This window comes from Neolamprologus multifasciatus, chromosome 2, assembly GCF_963576455.1.
Source record: "Neolamprologus multifasciatus chromosome 2, fNeoMul1.2, whole genome shotgun sequence".
NCBI classification, from domain to species: Eukaryota; Metazoa; Chordata; class Actinopteri; order Cichliformes; family Cichlidae; genus Neolamprologus; species Neolamprologus multifasciatus.
This window is the reverse complement of record NC_140440.1, coordinates 36,113,039-36,127,957: the sequence shown is the minus strand read 5'-3', so window position 1 is coordinate 36,127,957 and position 14,919 is coordinate 36,113,039. Positions and strand designations below refer to the sequence as shown.

Sequence of the window (14,919 nt, the reverse complement as noted above, 5' to 3'; positions counted from 1 at the left end):
TAAATGTTAATGAAAACCGTGGATTGTATGCAGTCTTACCAAAGCACATGAGAGTGGTACACCAGCACTGTTCAATCCTTTTATCTTGTTAAGTTTTGACAGAATATCTTTTGATCATATGCAGAATCCTTGTTTTGTTGTTTTTGCTGGTCGTGTCTGCTCTGAGGACAGCATGCTGTACTTTAGTGCTGCACAGTGTTGCTATCAAGGACGCCAGCGTGTTCTGTTGTTTTGACTTCAGTGTCTCCTTTTTCCAGGCACAGCACACACTCATCAGACGAGGCAGGATTTAATGACCCGAGCTTACTGGAAAACCTCCAGAGTAATCACGTAAGTAATGTCAAGGTTCCCTGTCACCCGCTGCTGCCGTTCAGGACAAAATTAAGACGGATTTTGGATCTAATTGTGTGCGCTTGCATAATATCGTCTTTTGCATTTTAAGTAGACTCTTTTTAGCTTTATTTTGTGCCTTTAAAATGGTGAAGCATGCGTGGTGACGCATGCCTCATGTTATTATCTCACGAGACAAATTTAATTGTTTTTACTATCAGTTTGAGTAAAATCATGAGGGGTGGATTACTGTTTCTTTGCATCAAGATTAGCCAATTCTGACGACAGCAGTGAGGTGCGCTACTATCTTGCCATCCTTTGCAGGATTTTAAAGGGAGCTCTAATGCCCACCTGTAGTCCTGCAGTGGGTGAAAACTGTGATTGATTGGCTGTTTGAGTCACTGAGCTGCAGAGTGGTGTGGAGGAGGCAAAATGTCACATCCAATTAGGTGCAGTAGTAGCGCCCAGGGAAAGTAGTAATCCCACTGTGATGTTTGCTTTGTTATGACAGCAGAATCTCTCCACACATTGAGTTTGTCTAAGATCTGCTTCAGTCTCATATTGATAGCCTCTCGCCAGTTTGTAATTATGCTTCATAACTGACTGCTGCTTGGAAACCAGGTTTGCATGCATGTTGGTAACGATGCAGCCTGAATAATCTGGACTGTAATAAATAATAGATGCATGTTTTTTCCCTAATCATTTTTTCAAGGTAACTTGTAGCATATAAGAAGACTGTCCTTTGAACTGATATGTTGTAGGCATGCTCAAAGTGATGAAGATCTTTGGTAGAAGCAAATCATCAACATTAAAGTTGATATATATGCTCGTGGCTATTTTATTAGGTATGTTCAGCTCCTCATTAACAAATGTTTAATATCTAATATCAGCCAATCACATGGCAAATTTGCTTTTAGGCATGTAGACTCAAGACAACCTGCTGAAGCATCAGAATGGGGAAGAAAGGCGATTTAAGAGACTATTCCAATATAGAGCAAAATCTTAGGGAAATGTTTCCAGCTCCCAGCTCTGAACGCCAAAGGGCTCCAACCCTTCACCTGACAGGATGTCAGTGAGTGTGTAGTTATTCAAAATAAGTGCTCGGAGGTAGGGCTGGGCCATATCATACCGTTCACGGTAATACCGGTATAATGTTGGGCAACGACAAGAAAATGAAATATCGCGATAGAATATGGGTAAAACGCGCATGCGCAGTGCCTTTGTTTTCATACGCACATGGCGAAAAAGGCACGGCGGCGACGGAGAATAACAAGGGCGAAAGCGGATCGTTGAATGAAACAGATGAACCAGAACTGGTTTGTAAAAATGCTGCAGCTTCACTGGTGGAACTGGTTTAGCTTTCGTCCGTCAGATACACAACAAAGCACTATTTTTGGTAGCGCATGCTAGCGGGCCGTCGTTATTACCGTGTTGTTTGGAAAATACGGCAGTTAAAATCAATCCTTTGATTTTTCTGAGAGTCGACAGAGCCCCTTATAATCCCGTGTGCCTTATGTATGAACTCTGGTTGTGTTTACTGACCTCGAAACGATTTTATGTACACGGCGCTCGAAAATCTGTCAGATGTTTCAGTACGACTTTGCTAAGCTACGAAGCCGCACCGCTTGATGGATTGTCGGAGCATTACGGCTATCGTAGGCGGAGCCTCGCGGAGTGATACGTACTGTGCTTCAACATAATGTTACCGTATTGTGTGTGTTTAACCTCTTTTTAAGTTTTGTGGACATTATACATGGTTATGCTGAGGATATGTCGACCAGTTTCCACTGGAAATGCCTTTTGGTTAAACTGTCAGACAGGAATTTACACTGTTACGTTTTTATACAACTTTAATGTAAAAAAACAGCTGCTTGTTTAAGTGAAAATACATTGATGGGTTTTTTTTGCACTAATAAAATTGTGGAGTTGTAAAGTATTTTGTCTCGTGTCAATTATATCGTCAGTTATATCCTTATCGCAAATTTTCAAATCTATATCGTGATAAATATTTTTGGTCATATCCTGCTCTACTCGGAGGTGTTTTGCGACTCTTGCCAGGTGGCAGCACGTGCTTGCTTCTAGAAGGACTCAACAATACTAACCCCACGTAACCCTCAGTAATACTGAGCTGAATTACCAAAGCGATATCAAGGTTTTTAAACATTACCTCAAACTTTCAAGACGTTAGTTTAATGAATGCACAATCAGTGCTTCACCTTCACTTGTATATCGCTGCTGGAGCTGCTGAATGACGCGATGCATTTGACATAACAGTCGATATTCTCCTGGTACCAGCGCTTCTTCTCATGGCCTTCAGAGCGCTTCTTGCATGAACGTTACTAAGGAGAGGGGAAGTAAGAGTGCTGACAGAAATAAGCATCCCCTCTAGTGTGGACATGGTCCACACCCACAGAGTTTCATTTTCTCCTCCCCCTTAAACTTTTCCCACACGGGCTGTGTCTGAAGCGATGAGCGTCCATCACTGCTGCTGTGACACAGGTTACCCAGAAGTTATTTGGGGTGATAGCTGGCAGCACAGTATTTCCTGTCACATCTAATTGTGTCAGCAGAACAAAGTTCAGACGGTCTGTATGTCTGCCTCGTTTACCACCACCTTCATGTCTTGCTGTCAGATTTGTGCTTTTCCTCTGAGAGGAGGAGTCGGTGTCATGAAGTTTAGCCAATCAAAAAAGCCCGTCTGCTAGCATCTTTACAGCAGGCTGTAAGGGAAGTGTACATGCAACATGTTGGGGTTTTACAAGTGATTATTGGCTGGACTTGGTGTGGCACAGTAACCTCCTGTTTCCATGACAGCAGTCTTAATGAAAAGATCCCTTAAAGAGCAATCAACAAAGACCTGCTTTTAGCCTTAAACCTACATCAGATATCAACCCTCATCCGGGTGTGAGAGCTGTCCACTACCTGCACTTTAAAAGAAAACATGTCCTCACTCAATCACACACATGTGCACACACACACACACACACTGTCCTGTCTTTCAGAGGATACCCGTCAGCCCAGATTATCATGCTGCTCTGAGGCAGGGGGGCCTCTCTTAGCCACCTGGACTGTAATAGACTCTGTATTTCCATTTGGAAGAGGCACTTTTAATTTGTCACCCCTCCCCCTTCATTCGTGTGATCCTTTGTTCCTCTCATCACAACAGAAAGAACAAATTTAATAACACTCTGCGTGAGGCTGCAGCCTTTTGTTTGAGATGGGAGTGAAGCCATCACTACGTAGCTGTCTTACACCAGCATTATTTAAACCTACATCTGATATTAACCCTCAGATTTCCCATTGAGGAGGTGAGAGCACTTTAAAAGAAAGCATGTCCTCAGTCTTAGGCTTTTATCTTCTCTATGTGTTACTACAGGTTCCTGAGACCTGTATTCATAATTCACTGGCTGGTATTAAACTCACTGTTAACAAACGTTTGCTGCCAGGCTGCTGTGTGTTGTTGCTGCAGCCCTGCAGGCTGCTTATATTACTGTCTTGGCTGTAGTCGGTCACTGCAGGCCGGTGGTCCTCCAGCCTCAGCAGATGCCTGTCCAGGTCTGTCCCGTGGCAAGTTAGTCATACTGTTCCCTTCATTAATGTACAATGCCTCAGTGTGTAGGTTCGGCCTTCTTTCATTAAACGAAGCACGTTTCTACTGGATGAGGAGGCTGAGTCTGTCAGCAGCTGGCAGTTTCTGTGGGATCCTCTTGGCTCGTTATCCACAGTCATTAGACTCCACGCTTGACTACTGAGTGCTGAAGCCACGTGTATTTCAGAGTTTGACAAAGCTTAGACTGGCTTTGAAACAAACGGAGTCATAAATCTTTAGGCGCTACACGACGTGAAGGAAATTCATCAAGCGTCAGAACGGCAATTAATAATGGTGATGAGGATTCAGTCTTTGTGCTTAGATATAATTCTGGCAGTCGTTAAGTGTAGATTTGTGATTATAGTTTGCAAAAAGGAATGTTCAAAAGAACTGATAGTAAAGTTGTTTTTTGTGCTCGTGATGCAGCAAACTTATTAGGTCTGGTTTTATAAAACGTTAAATAAATGCTCTAGCAGACAGCTCACTCTGCGGTGCGTACTAGTGTTAATAGAAGCTGTCTGTAAATCTGACGGCTCCCTCACATTTGTAGCGGCTGCTGTAGCAGGTTGTGTGTGTGGCTGCAGGTTGGTTCTGCTCTGTCAGTGTGCTCTCTGTCCTTGCTGTCTCTTCCTACAATACTGTAGTTGTTTTGCTTCTGTTACATGTTTTATGAAAGAACATTAAAAGTCAAAGTGCCCCTTCTTCTTCCTGTAGCCTACAGCTGCTGTTATCCTGGAGTTCATGACCATGATGGCCATCTGTCACACTGCAGTCCCCGAACGCATGGACGGAAAAATCATCTACCAAGCTGCGTCTCCAGGTATATCCCACTTTTAAGTGGAGTACACAGTGTTATTACAGCGTGTGTCTGTTCACACACTGTAATTTAAATTTACCAGACGTCTTCTTGATTCTGGCGTTGTTTGTGACGCAGCGTGTTGTCAGATTTTCATTTTCAACATTTACCTGGATGTAAAATAAATGAATCTATAGCTTCTGCAGAATGAATCTATGGTGACAATCATTACAGCTGAAGACATGAAGGATTTCACTGAGACAAATATACAAATAATTCTTTAATACCAAAATCTATTGTTCTCTGATATATAATGGAGCAGCTCGCCTGGGCCGCCTGCTTCTGCTTGTTTGAAGCTCCGATGGCACAGTGAAGCTTAGCTGTCGTCTTAACACGTGCATCCCAACAGCAGCTAAAAATAGAAAAGAACGAGCTCTCGACACATGTTGCTGTGATTTAACGTGTCAAAGACAAGTGTAAGAGTCGAAAAACTTCTCCTTTCCTTTGATTTTGCCCAGCGACAAGTTTCTGTGTAATTCTCCATGTCTCCTGTACCAGTAGGTTCAAAACTGCACGTCTGAAAGAGCAGGTTTTAAATGGCTAGTTGTGCAGCTGAGTCTGGATCCAGGTGCTCTGCATAAATGGTCGTGTGTGTCCTTGATATTTCTCTTTGTTGTAGTATTTAATTTTCCATCCAGCGACCTTTGTGTCACAGCAAATGGGACACACCACTACAGCCTGCGGGCTGCAGTATTTCATAAAGACATTTATGTAATCATCAGAGCGCACGAGCCAGGAATCGTATTATAAAATGAAATCAGCTGTTCTTTAAAGGCTCACCGCGATCCCTCAGACGGAGACAGCTGTCCATCAGGGAATTAAACACATAACATGTTTCTGAACATCAAAGTCGCCACCATGACAAACATTAGATGAGGTGAAATCCACCACAGAGACTCTAAGAAAAGGAGGTTTTAGCGCTAATGCATCGAGATCGCTCTTAACAGCAGAAGTTATGTTTCCTGATGCAGATTTCTGAAGAGACCAGCAGGTTTAACCTCCTGAGACCTGAACTCTTCCACGGCAGCATTTTTCATTTCTCTTTGATATTTGGGAACATCGGGGCCTGATGAATGTAAAACAAAGAATTACCAGATTTATTTTTTTTACCTTATTTTTGTTTTTAAGAAAAATCAGAGCCACATATGAGGAAATTTGTTTAAAATTTTGATAGAACAGCAGCAGCATAATGTCCTCGTAAGTGCATATCAGGCCCTTGTAGAGCAAAATTGAGTATTTTGGTCTAAATAACCCAAAATGTGACATCCACATATGTGGACGCAGGTCCTGGGAGGTTAAAGGAAAAAGCCTTTGACATCAGTTTGTACAAACACACGGCTGCAGTTTGTCAAATAGGTCGACATATCCTGATCGTTTTAAATATGTTTATTAGAGAACTGATGAATACTTTGATTCAAAAATAAGCTTCATCTTCATTTTGCTGATGACTTTTTGGGGGCTTGGATTGCTTCAAACAGTCGTGTTCATGTGAAGCTTTGAGGTTTTTAGAGCGGCTGCAGAGAGCTGCTGGGGCAAAGAGCTCTTTCATCCCCGTGCACACTGTAGGGAAGCTGGATCCCAGGTTTCAGTCACTGTACTGAACCAGGTTCATGCAGCACCTGTGAAACATGGCTGTTGTGGTAAACACCAGGCTCAATGTTACCGTGGATATTTGTGTTTTTATCTGTAACATTTCCTTTGCTCCCCAGATGAAGGCGCTTTAGTGAGAGCAGCACGAAACCTTGGCTTCGTGTTTTCTGGCAGAACCCCAGACAGCGTCATTGTGGAAATTGTAAGTTGGACAAAACAAGTTAAAGAAGGCAAACAGCCCATTATACAGATCTGCTTAATCTATGATACTGGCATCATCGCGCTCTGCTCGGCATCTAAACAAGTCACATCTGTAAACTATCCTCTTGTCTATTTCACAGTACGTCATGACATTTGTCTAAAACAAATACACTGCACTAAAAGTGGTTTTCCACTTGGATCACAGTGATGGAAAAACAACATTTGCTGTGATTATATCCTGAGCTGATGCAGTGTGTCCAGGTCACTCATCCTGTTGTTCTGCTAATTGGCTAACCTGATGATTGCACTCGAAGCGCCTGAGGCTGAAAGGCCAGAGCCGTTTCCTCTGTTTTTCGCCCCTTTTTGGTGGGAACATCTCGTCTCCTGGACGTTTGTCCAATTTCTTAATCTTTATTAGACCCTCTAAAGCTCGAAGCATCTACTTTAATCACTCTGTCTTGTACCTGCAGTGTCCACAATTAAGAAAGTTAATTGAATTTTACCTTGTTATTCTCCTTCCATCAGCTCAGTGCAAGCAACTGATAAACACATTTAAGTGCAATTAAAGCTGATTGGAGGAGGATGGCAGCTCGGCTGTGCTACTTAAGATAACTCGTCTCAGAAGACGGAGGCTGAAGAGTCTCCTTCTGAATTATGTTAACTCTCACGTCTCTTTCACGTCAGGTTGGAACAGAGGAAAGATATGAACTGCTTCATGTGCTGGAGTTTACGAGGTGCAGTTATTATGTTTTTATTATGCATATGCACCATCAGCCATATTTAACAGTCTTTACTACAGAATCGTCTGTTTCAGCAGCATCATCATTAATTAACTAATGAATCCTAGTAACCATGTGACCACAGTGGGGCTATCTCGTTACCCACCTCTTTGTTTTCAGTGTGCTAGCTCATCATGCATTACTTTAGCATCGTGGTCACACTGTGCTGTTATTTCTCTCCTTATTCCACCTTCCTCCCTCTCACACTCTCTTGGCTTTTTTTATCGCTTAGCACAAGGAAGAGGATGTCAGTCATCATGCGCACGCCATCTGGGAAGATCCGCCTCTACTGCAAAGGAGCTGTGAGTGTCTGTCTCTCTCCATAGCAACGCGTGACAGGTCATCACCATCATCTTCTCTCCTTATTGCCTCTCGCTCATGTCAGGAAATCTTTTCATTGGGTGACAGGATGAAGCGAGATCACATTTCACACATCACATAACAAATAAATGTTATGGCCAGACTGCATTTAATCCTCAGTGAGATTTAATCGGATCTGCAATTTTGTGCTGTGAATATAATACAAACGTGATTGCACAGTATAACACAACATCAGTATTTTATTTTTAAATGTTACAGGTATCACCAATACATGGTTATTGCAACACCCTAATCTGTGGAGAAGGGACGAGATAGCGTTCAGGTGTCTGTTTGTAGGCAGCGCTCGATTGGCTATTTGGGTTTGAGTAGGAAAACTGGACTGAACCACCAGACATTTGTTTTCATCCGATGATGATTCATCTTTTAACGAGCTTTTTCCCATTTATTCATAATCAATAACCAGTGGATGGAACTGGTTATTCTTAGTGCAGATATATGGCTGCACCAAAAGTCTCTTTTTTAATACAAATAGCTCGAGTTATCTGAGTAGGAACATGAAGTGCTTCTACATGGGCCGAATGCAGCCTTAGACCCACATTTGCAAAGTAGCACAAGTCCAGGTGCTTCCTTTCGTTCCTCTCTGGGTGTCAGTAACCAGCGAGTGTTTGTTTCCCTTCAGGACACGGTGATCTATGACCGCCTGGCAGACAGCTCCAGGTACAAAGAGATCACATTGAAGCACCTGGAGCAGTTTGCCACTGAAGGTGAGTGGACTAACATCGCCCCCTGTCTGCCACAAAGAATGCATCTTTTCAGGATGCTGTACATCCCTGCGTTATCTCTGGACAGAAGTAAACAAACTTCCTCTTCCTGAGAGCCTTTCCTCTCATGCATTATTTAATGTAAATTTCCTTCTAGTGGGAATATTCTGCTGTAATTTTAACACAAGGCTGAAGGAAACTGCACCACACACTCTGCTGCTTGTTCTGTGATCACACTGCCCCCTTGTGAGACACCAGCAAAATGATGTCATTAGGAATATTTGATGTGTGCTAAATTTAGCATCCGGGACAGATTGTGAGGATCTTCAGGCCCAGTAATTCCCAGTCGAGATGCTACAGATGAAAACCGACTTTATCCACTGGTCACTTTTGCCATTTTGATCCCATAACATGTCTTTCAGACTAGAACTCTTCAGTCAGTGTCTCGGACATTTGTCTCATTTAAAGTGCAAATTAATGAGACAACACCTCAATCAAATATTTAGACATAAAAATGTCTTCATGTGGGTAACCAACTGTGGAAATGTCATTGTGCCATCTATTAGAGTTATTCTTATTAAAAAGTGTTTTTAAAGATGAATTCTAGTAAAAATATCTGGAACGTATCGAGTCACAGCGCTACACTTCAGTAGCGCTCCCAAGCATCCAGTGTATTCCTGTACACTAAAGGTTTTTACACTTTATTCATACATCTGTAGGTTCTCAGCCAACCAGGTCAAGGTACTTAAGTGCTTGAATGAAGGCGACTGGACTCGTTTGTGGTGCACAGAGATTTTCACCTCCCGTTCTGGAGGCGTCTTCAGTTCTGTAAATTGCTGCAGAGTCATTTTATAGAGCTGGTGGTGTTGTGAGTCACTGAACCACCCTGTGATGTGAGCTGTTAAGAGTCACATGAGCCGAGGTGTGAAGCCTTCCTGAGACCCTGCCCCGCCCCCTATCATGTGATTTGTTCAGGTCACATGGTTCAAGGTGTGAACGGGATTTCATGAAGCGATAAAGGGAGCTGGTGGCGTTCATATCTGATGATGACCTCCTTTCTCCCAAACAGCCTGAAACAGTGACCTTTCTCCTTCAGGATGCACAGCTGAGTCCTGTCGAGGTGATTCTCCTCAGTGTTCCTCACTGATTGCGCTTCATCTTTGGTGTTTGGGTCTTGTCAACCCAAGTGAGCCTTGACCTCTGTGACCTTAATAAATCACATGATGAAAAGGCCCTTTTGAGCCAATGAGCCACGCCTTGATTCAGACTTTTGCTCTCATGATCCTTCATGTCTCACGTGATTACAAGGTGGGTCAGTGACTCCAGGGGGCAGTCCCACCAGTGGGGTCTCGCCATCAGTTTATAGAGCTGAAGAAACTTCTTAAATTAGAGGTAAAACATCTTCATGGACCAAAAGGCTCTGTTTGCCTTCATTTCCCATTTTTAAGGCAGGGGTGTCGAACATACAGCCGGCGAGCTGGAATTGGACTGTGTTATCAAAAGTTGTGTAGCTTTTCCTCCTGACATGGCCATTCATACGACACCAAAGTAAATGGTCTGTGTTTGTATAGCACTTCACTTGGTCCTAAGGACCCCAAAGCACTTTACACATCCTGTCATCCACCCATTCACACACTGGTGATGCAGCTACATTGTAGCACAGCCACCCTGGGGCGCACTGACAGAGGCGAGGCTGCCGGACACTGGCGCCACTGGGCCCTCTGACCACCACCAGTAGGCAACAGGTGAAGTGTCTTGCCCAAGGACACAACGACCGAGACTGTCCAAGCCGGGGCTCGAACCGGCAACCTTCCGATTACAAGGCAAACTCCCAACTCTTGAGCCACGATCGACCTAATAGTAATAGATAAACATTTCAATAACAGAACATTTCAGAAAATTTATAAAAACTGAAATGTTTTGTTGGAAATGCTCTTATTTTTTCTATGCTAAGATAGCTGATCTGAATTTTGAATTTAATTGAATTGAATGACATTTTTAAACATAATTTTATTAAATGTAATACATACAAATAGCTGTTAATCAAAGTCTGTAACTGGGGAAGTTACCATGACGTGATCAGTTGACGCACTAACCTGAAGCGCTTTCTCCAACAAACACAGCTGCTGCTTTTCTCAGCTCCTATTTAGCGTATGTTAGTGACCCTTTGGCACCTTTTATTTACCCCCAAAATATGAAAAATGGACGTTAAGCAAATGTATACTCTGAATAGGTGAAGTGATACAGTGATGGTGTCTGAGTAACCTGCTTGAATGCAAGATTTAAATCTAAATCTGATGGTTTAGATTTGATTTGAATAGTATCAGGTTATTTTGCTGGAGTTCATGCTGCGTATTGTATTGATTAATATGGTCAGAAATGCAGCTGACTAGCAGCGTTTTTCATTGAACTGTACAGTAAGCAGGACTGGTGTCGTCTGCACGTCATCTGTGTAACACGTTTAACATCACAGCACAGTCTCGTCAGTAAATCAGTGTTTTGAAAAGTTAAACAGTCAGAACTGTGACATTTGACCCAAATGTTGCGATGCTGCTTTTAACCTTGCAGGACTGCGCACTCTGTGCTTCGCGGTGGCAGACATCAGCGAATCGTCCTATCAGCAGTGGTTGGAGATCCACCACAGAGCCTGCACCTCCCTGCAGAACAGAGCCTTAAAACTGGAGGAGAGCTACGAACTGATAGAGAAGGTTTGTTAAGCAACGTCCTGTTTGTGTGCTCTGTGTCGGTTTTTCTCAAAGGGCTTTTTTTATTGCAGAATCCAGTATGACTGACAAGAGCACAAAGCTTTTCATCTGGTTAAACGCGGCACTTTCTTAATGCGTAGCATTTTATAGGAAGAAAACGTCTGAAGAGTCAGACTGGCCTTGAGCTGAAGTGTAACTCGTGGGGAAAATGAAATAACGTCTGGAAACCTGCAAAAGTTCAAAATCGTGTGTTTTTCTAAGTTTCACCAGCAGGTAGAGTCGGTTTTCTGTGAGGTGGGTCTGTGTGGAAGCGTTAGTCAAACACAGGAAGCCACAGAGTAAATCAGCCACTTGGCAGGTTCGTCATGGCTGCTCTCGGCTGCCCAAAACAAACGAGGGCAATCAATCATGAAATAAACATAAAAGCTTTCAGAGAGAAAAATTTAACGCGCATTGCCAAATGAGCAGAGCGTGGCACTGCGGCCCCACCCCTCGTCCCACCCTCTGTTTCTGCAGTCAGGCGAGGTAAGGCCTCCTGTTTCTTTTGGGGATGAAGAGGTAGCCTTTGGAGGACTCGATGACCAAAGGGTGACTGTGATTGGGCCAGGGTGAGGGCCACCCACACTTAGAAATGCACACAGTGAGGCCACAGGGGGGCGCAGTGGAGTTACAGTGAAATGTTCCAGCAGTTTCTCCTTCTCATCATTTCTTAACGCTGATTACGTGTTATGTGGAAAATCTTTCTATTTGATCCTGATTGTTTTTTTAAAAACAATTGTTTTGTATTGATACGCTGTTTTAGCTTTTTAACATCTAATTCTTCATTATTTCCCCACATTTATTTCTCACTGCAGGGGATACTTTTATGATCCCTGACTGATCTAAGTACAAGTTTATTATTGTTTACTGTTTGTCAATGCAAAGTCATCTGCTTTAGCCTATTTTCTTATGCTAGCTCCACTGTGAACATTCATTTTAACACATCAGAAGCAGCAGTGGTGGATTCATACACCGTGAGAGTCTTTGTCCCAGTGGAAACTTTGAGCTACATATACTGGACAGACTCTACCAGCAACAGACTGACTGCGACACCGTTTCTCTGATTCAACTGGCACTTGGATCATGATTTACAAAGAGTGCCTTTAACAGCAGCCACAGAAAGAAATGAAAGGCTTACGATGAAAAGGCAAAAGAAAGTTTGGCACATCCAGTCATGGTCCTTCCCAGGCACAGTTTTCCGGGCTGTGTGTTTCCCAGTGATTAGCGTGGACAGACCTACAGACGTCCAGGCAGTAAGGTCACAGCTTAAAGAGCTTCCAGAGCCTTTCCTCTGCTGGCTCCTGCCTCCCCTCCACCCCTGGGTCTTGTCAACCCTTTGGCCCTGTGATGTGCCCATACAAGCCCACAGCCACAGAGCAACACAGTTTCCTGGGAACAAACTGCATTTTGTGGGTGTGCTTGTGTGGGAGAGATCGTGTCTATAGATGCACACAGATGCAGGGGCACAGTAACGGATCCAAAAGCCCTCAAGGCCGCCGCCGCGGTTTTTACTCGGTGATAAACAAGAGCGGCTGATGAGGGGAAAGCTCGACCGAGTGAGTGACACTACCCCGGCTCAGATGTTTGCCTGACACATGACGTTTTAAAGGCCTTCCTGTGTTATGATCCTCACTAACTGACTTGTTTACTGACTTTCTTTGGTGCAGAACCTGCAGCTCCTGGGCGCCACCGCCATCGAGGATAAGCTCCAGGATAAAGTGCCGGAGACCATCGAGACTCTAATGAAGGCTGACATAAAGATCTGGATCCTGACTGGGGACAAACAGGAAACAGCCATCAATATTGGTGAGCAGCCGCATTTATGACCGGATGGTTTCCGAGCTTTGTTTTTATGTGTCGTGTGGTTTTATCGGTACAATTATTAGTATTTTTACCAGAAACGGGGCACAACACAAAGGTCAGATATCAGCCTACTTCAAGGCTGCCAAACTGCCAAAAACAGACAGATGCAGCTGACTTTGCTAAGATTGAGTCCCCTGTTATGCAGAAGCAACAACAACTATTTTCCTTCTTGTTTGTGCTTCACGATGCACTTTAACCTTATTTGTGTACGAGGTCTCAAACCAAAAGGAAAGTCTGCTAGCCTGATTTTTTCCTGTGCTAACGTGCATGCCAGCCTCTCACAGGTATCCAGCCATTCTTCACAAAGACAAACAGCTGACGAGCTGAATGTTTCTGTCACACATATCTCGTGAAAGCGTGCGTCGCAGACTGCCAGATGATGTATGAGCGCCCTGCACTGACATGAAATAATAACACGCACATGTACACAAGCAGGCGCGTCTCACGTGTCCAGCAGAGGTTTTGCTGATATTATCAGAAGGTGAATGACTAACGCTGGTTGTCCGTTTGGTTTGTATTCTTCTTCGTTCTGCGCTCGACGTGAATGCAGTCAGAAAAAACAGATATGAAAGTACCTCCGTTTGTGGCTGCTCCTGCTGCTCCTGCTGCTCACTGAATCAGCCCTTTGTACCCACTGTGCCCAGATGTGAGCAGCAGAAGCCCGTGCTCACTGCAAGTATTTTTACAGGTTCGCCTTTTGACTGGGCTGCTCTGTAAAAATTCTGCTTAATATTTACTTTATTTTTTTACTACTTTCCTCACTGAAAGATGATACCAATTGGCAGCGTTTATGGTGCACCTTTAGCCAAATCAGACACCTGAATTCAGGCCAGGACATTATTTAACATGTGGAGGTGGCCGAAACCACCCAAGTGCCACTTTTGGCACATAACACTGGCATACTCATTAAAGGAAACCTTTGTTAATGCAATAATATTCTTATTTGTAAAGCATACAGGTGTGCTGATTTGAAGCTCTGAAGTGATTGTCCTGAATCTAGTTTGTCCCTAAACCTGAAGTATGAAGACGTACGATAAAGAAACGACTCTGACAAAATGTTTGCTTGGACACGCTCTCGCTGCTATGAGCTGCTAGCTGAGAGGAGTCTGTGTGCACGTAATTCTCAAGGCAGGTAAGAGCCAGGACTTACTGAAAGGAAAGAGCCGGCCGATCAGTTAGGAAAACAGTTTCAGTGAAGTGTGGCTGGAGGGAGCATCACGTCCTTGAGCAGAGAGGGACCAAAAAGCAAACACCATCCCTTATCTGACCATAGCAACATGAGCCCCTGAGCCCCCTTTATGTTGACCTGTTCCTCTTCCCGTCATTTTACAATAATTTCAAGCCCCCACTCTTCTAGCATGTTACCCTCTTTGAGTGGCTTTAGCTGCTAAAGTTTGTATTTCTAATTGTTGCTCCTGAGGCAAACTTCCAGATTAGCCCGACACAAGTGTCACTGCTACACATTCCTCAAACCCTGTGGGAGCCGTGTTTGGTTCTGCCTGAGGGGGGGGGGCAGGAATTTAACTTTGGTGACATTAAAAAAAAGAGAAAAGTCAAATGAGCTAAAGGTAAACATATTAAGCGGAGGGCAGTATTGACGAGGGGGAGGGAGCGACTGAGAGAGGCGGCGTCCAGATGGGGAGACGTTTTGCACACATTGGCAAATTTTTGGACGTTTGCACTTAAGAAAACAATCTGCCAGACCCCGCCCCCCCCCCCACCCGCCCCGCCCTGTTTGCTTTTGACTCTGGAGGTGAAGTTTGCTCATTTCCTCTGTATGTACATATGTGTGTGTTTGTGCATACTGTGGGCGCACTATTGTTCAGCTATGTGTTTTGTGTTGTCTAAGTTTCACTCAGAATGCCACCCATATATTCACAAACAG

At 43.8% G+C, this 14,919-nt stretch overlaps 1 protein-coding gene and 1 long non-coding RNA gene across 9 annotated transcripts in view; one reads left to right on the top strand and one right to left on the bottom strand.

Annotated features, from left to right (window-relative positions):
- LOC146524987 (uncharacterized) overlaps positions 1 to 14,919 on the bottom strand; it is a 358,835-nt gene that overhangs the window by 21,912 nt on the left and 322,004 nt on the right. The window lies entirely within an intron of this gene.
- The window catches only part of atp8a1 (ATPase phospholipid transporting 8A1), a 111,761-nt gene that overhangs the window by 51,872 nt on the left and 44,970 nt on the right, over positions 1 to 14,919 (top strand). For all 8 annotated transcript variants that reach the window (XM_085130802.1, XM_085130793.1, XM_085130788.1 and 5 more), the window contains 8 exons: positions 258 to 330; positions 4,634 to 4,739; positions 6,485 to 6,567; positions 7,251 to 7,300; positions 7,578 to 7,647; positions 8,346 to 8,430; positions 10,996 to 11,135; positions 12,839 to 12,977. In XM_085130802.1, coding sequence (XP_084986928.1) covers positions 258 to 330; positions 4,634 to 4,739; positions 6,485 to 6,567; positions 7,251 to 7,300; positions 7,578 to 7,647; positions 8,346 to 8,430; positions 10,996 to 11,135; positions 12,839 to 12,977 — 746 coding nt within the window. The remainder of the gene's footprint in view (positions 1 to 257; positions 331 to 4,633; positions 4,740 to 6,484; positions 6,568 to 7,250; positions 7,301 to 7,577; positions 7,648 to 8,345; positions 8,431 to 10,995; positions 11,136 to 12,838; positions 12,978 to 14,919) is intronic.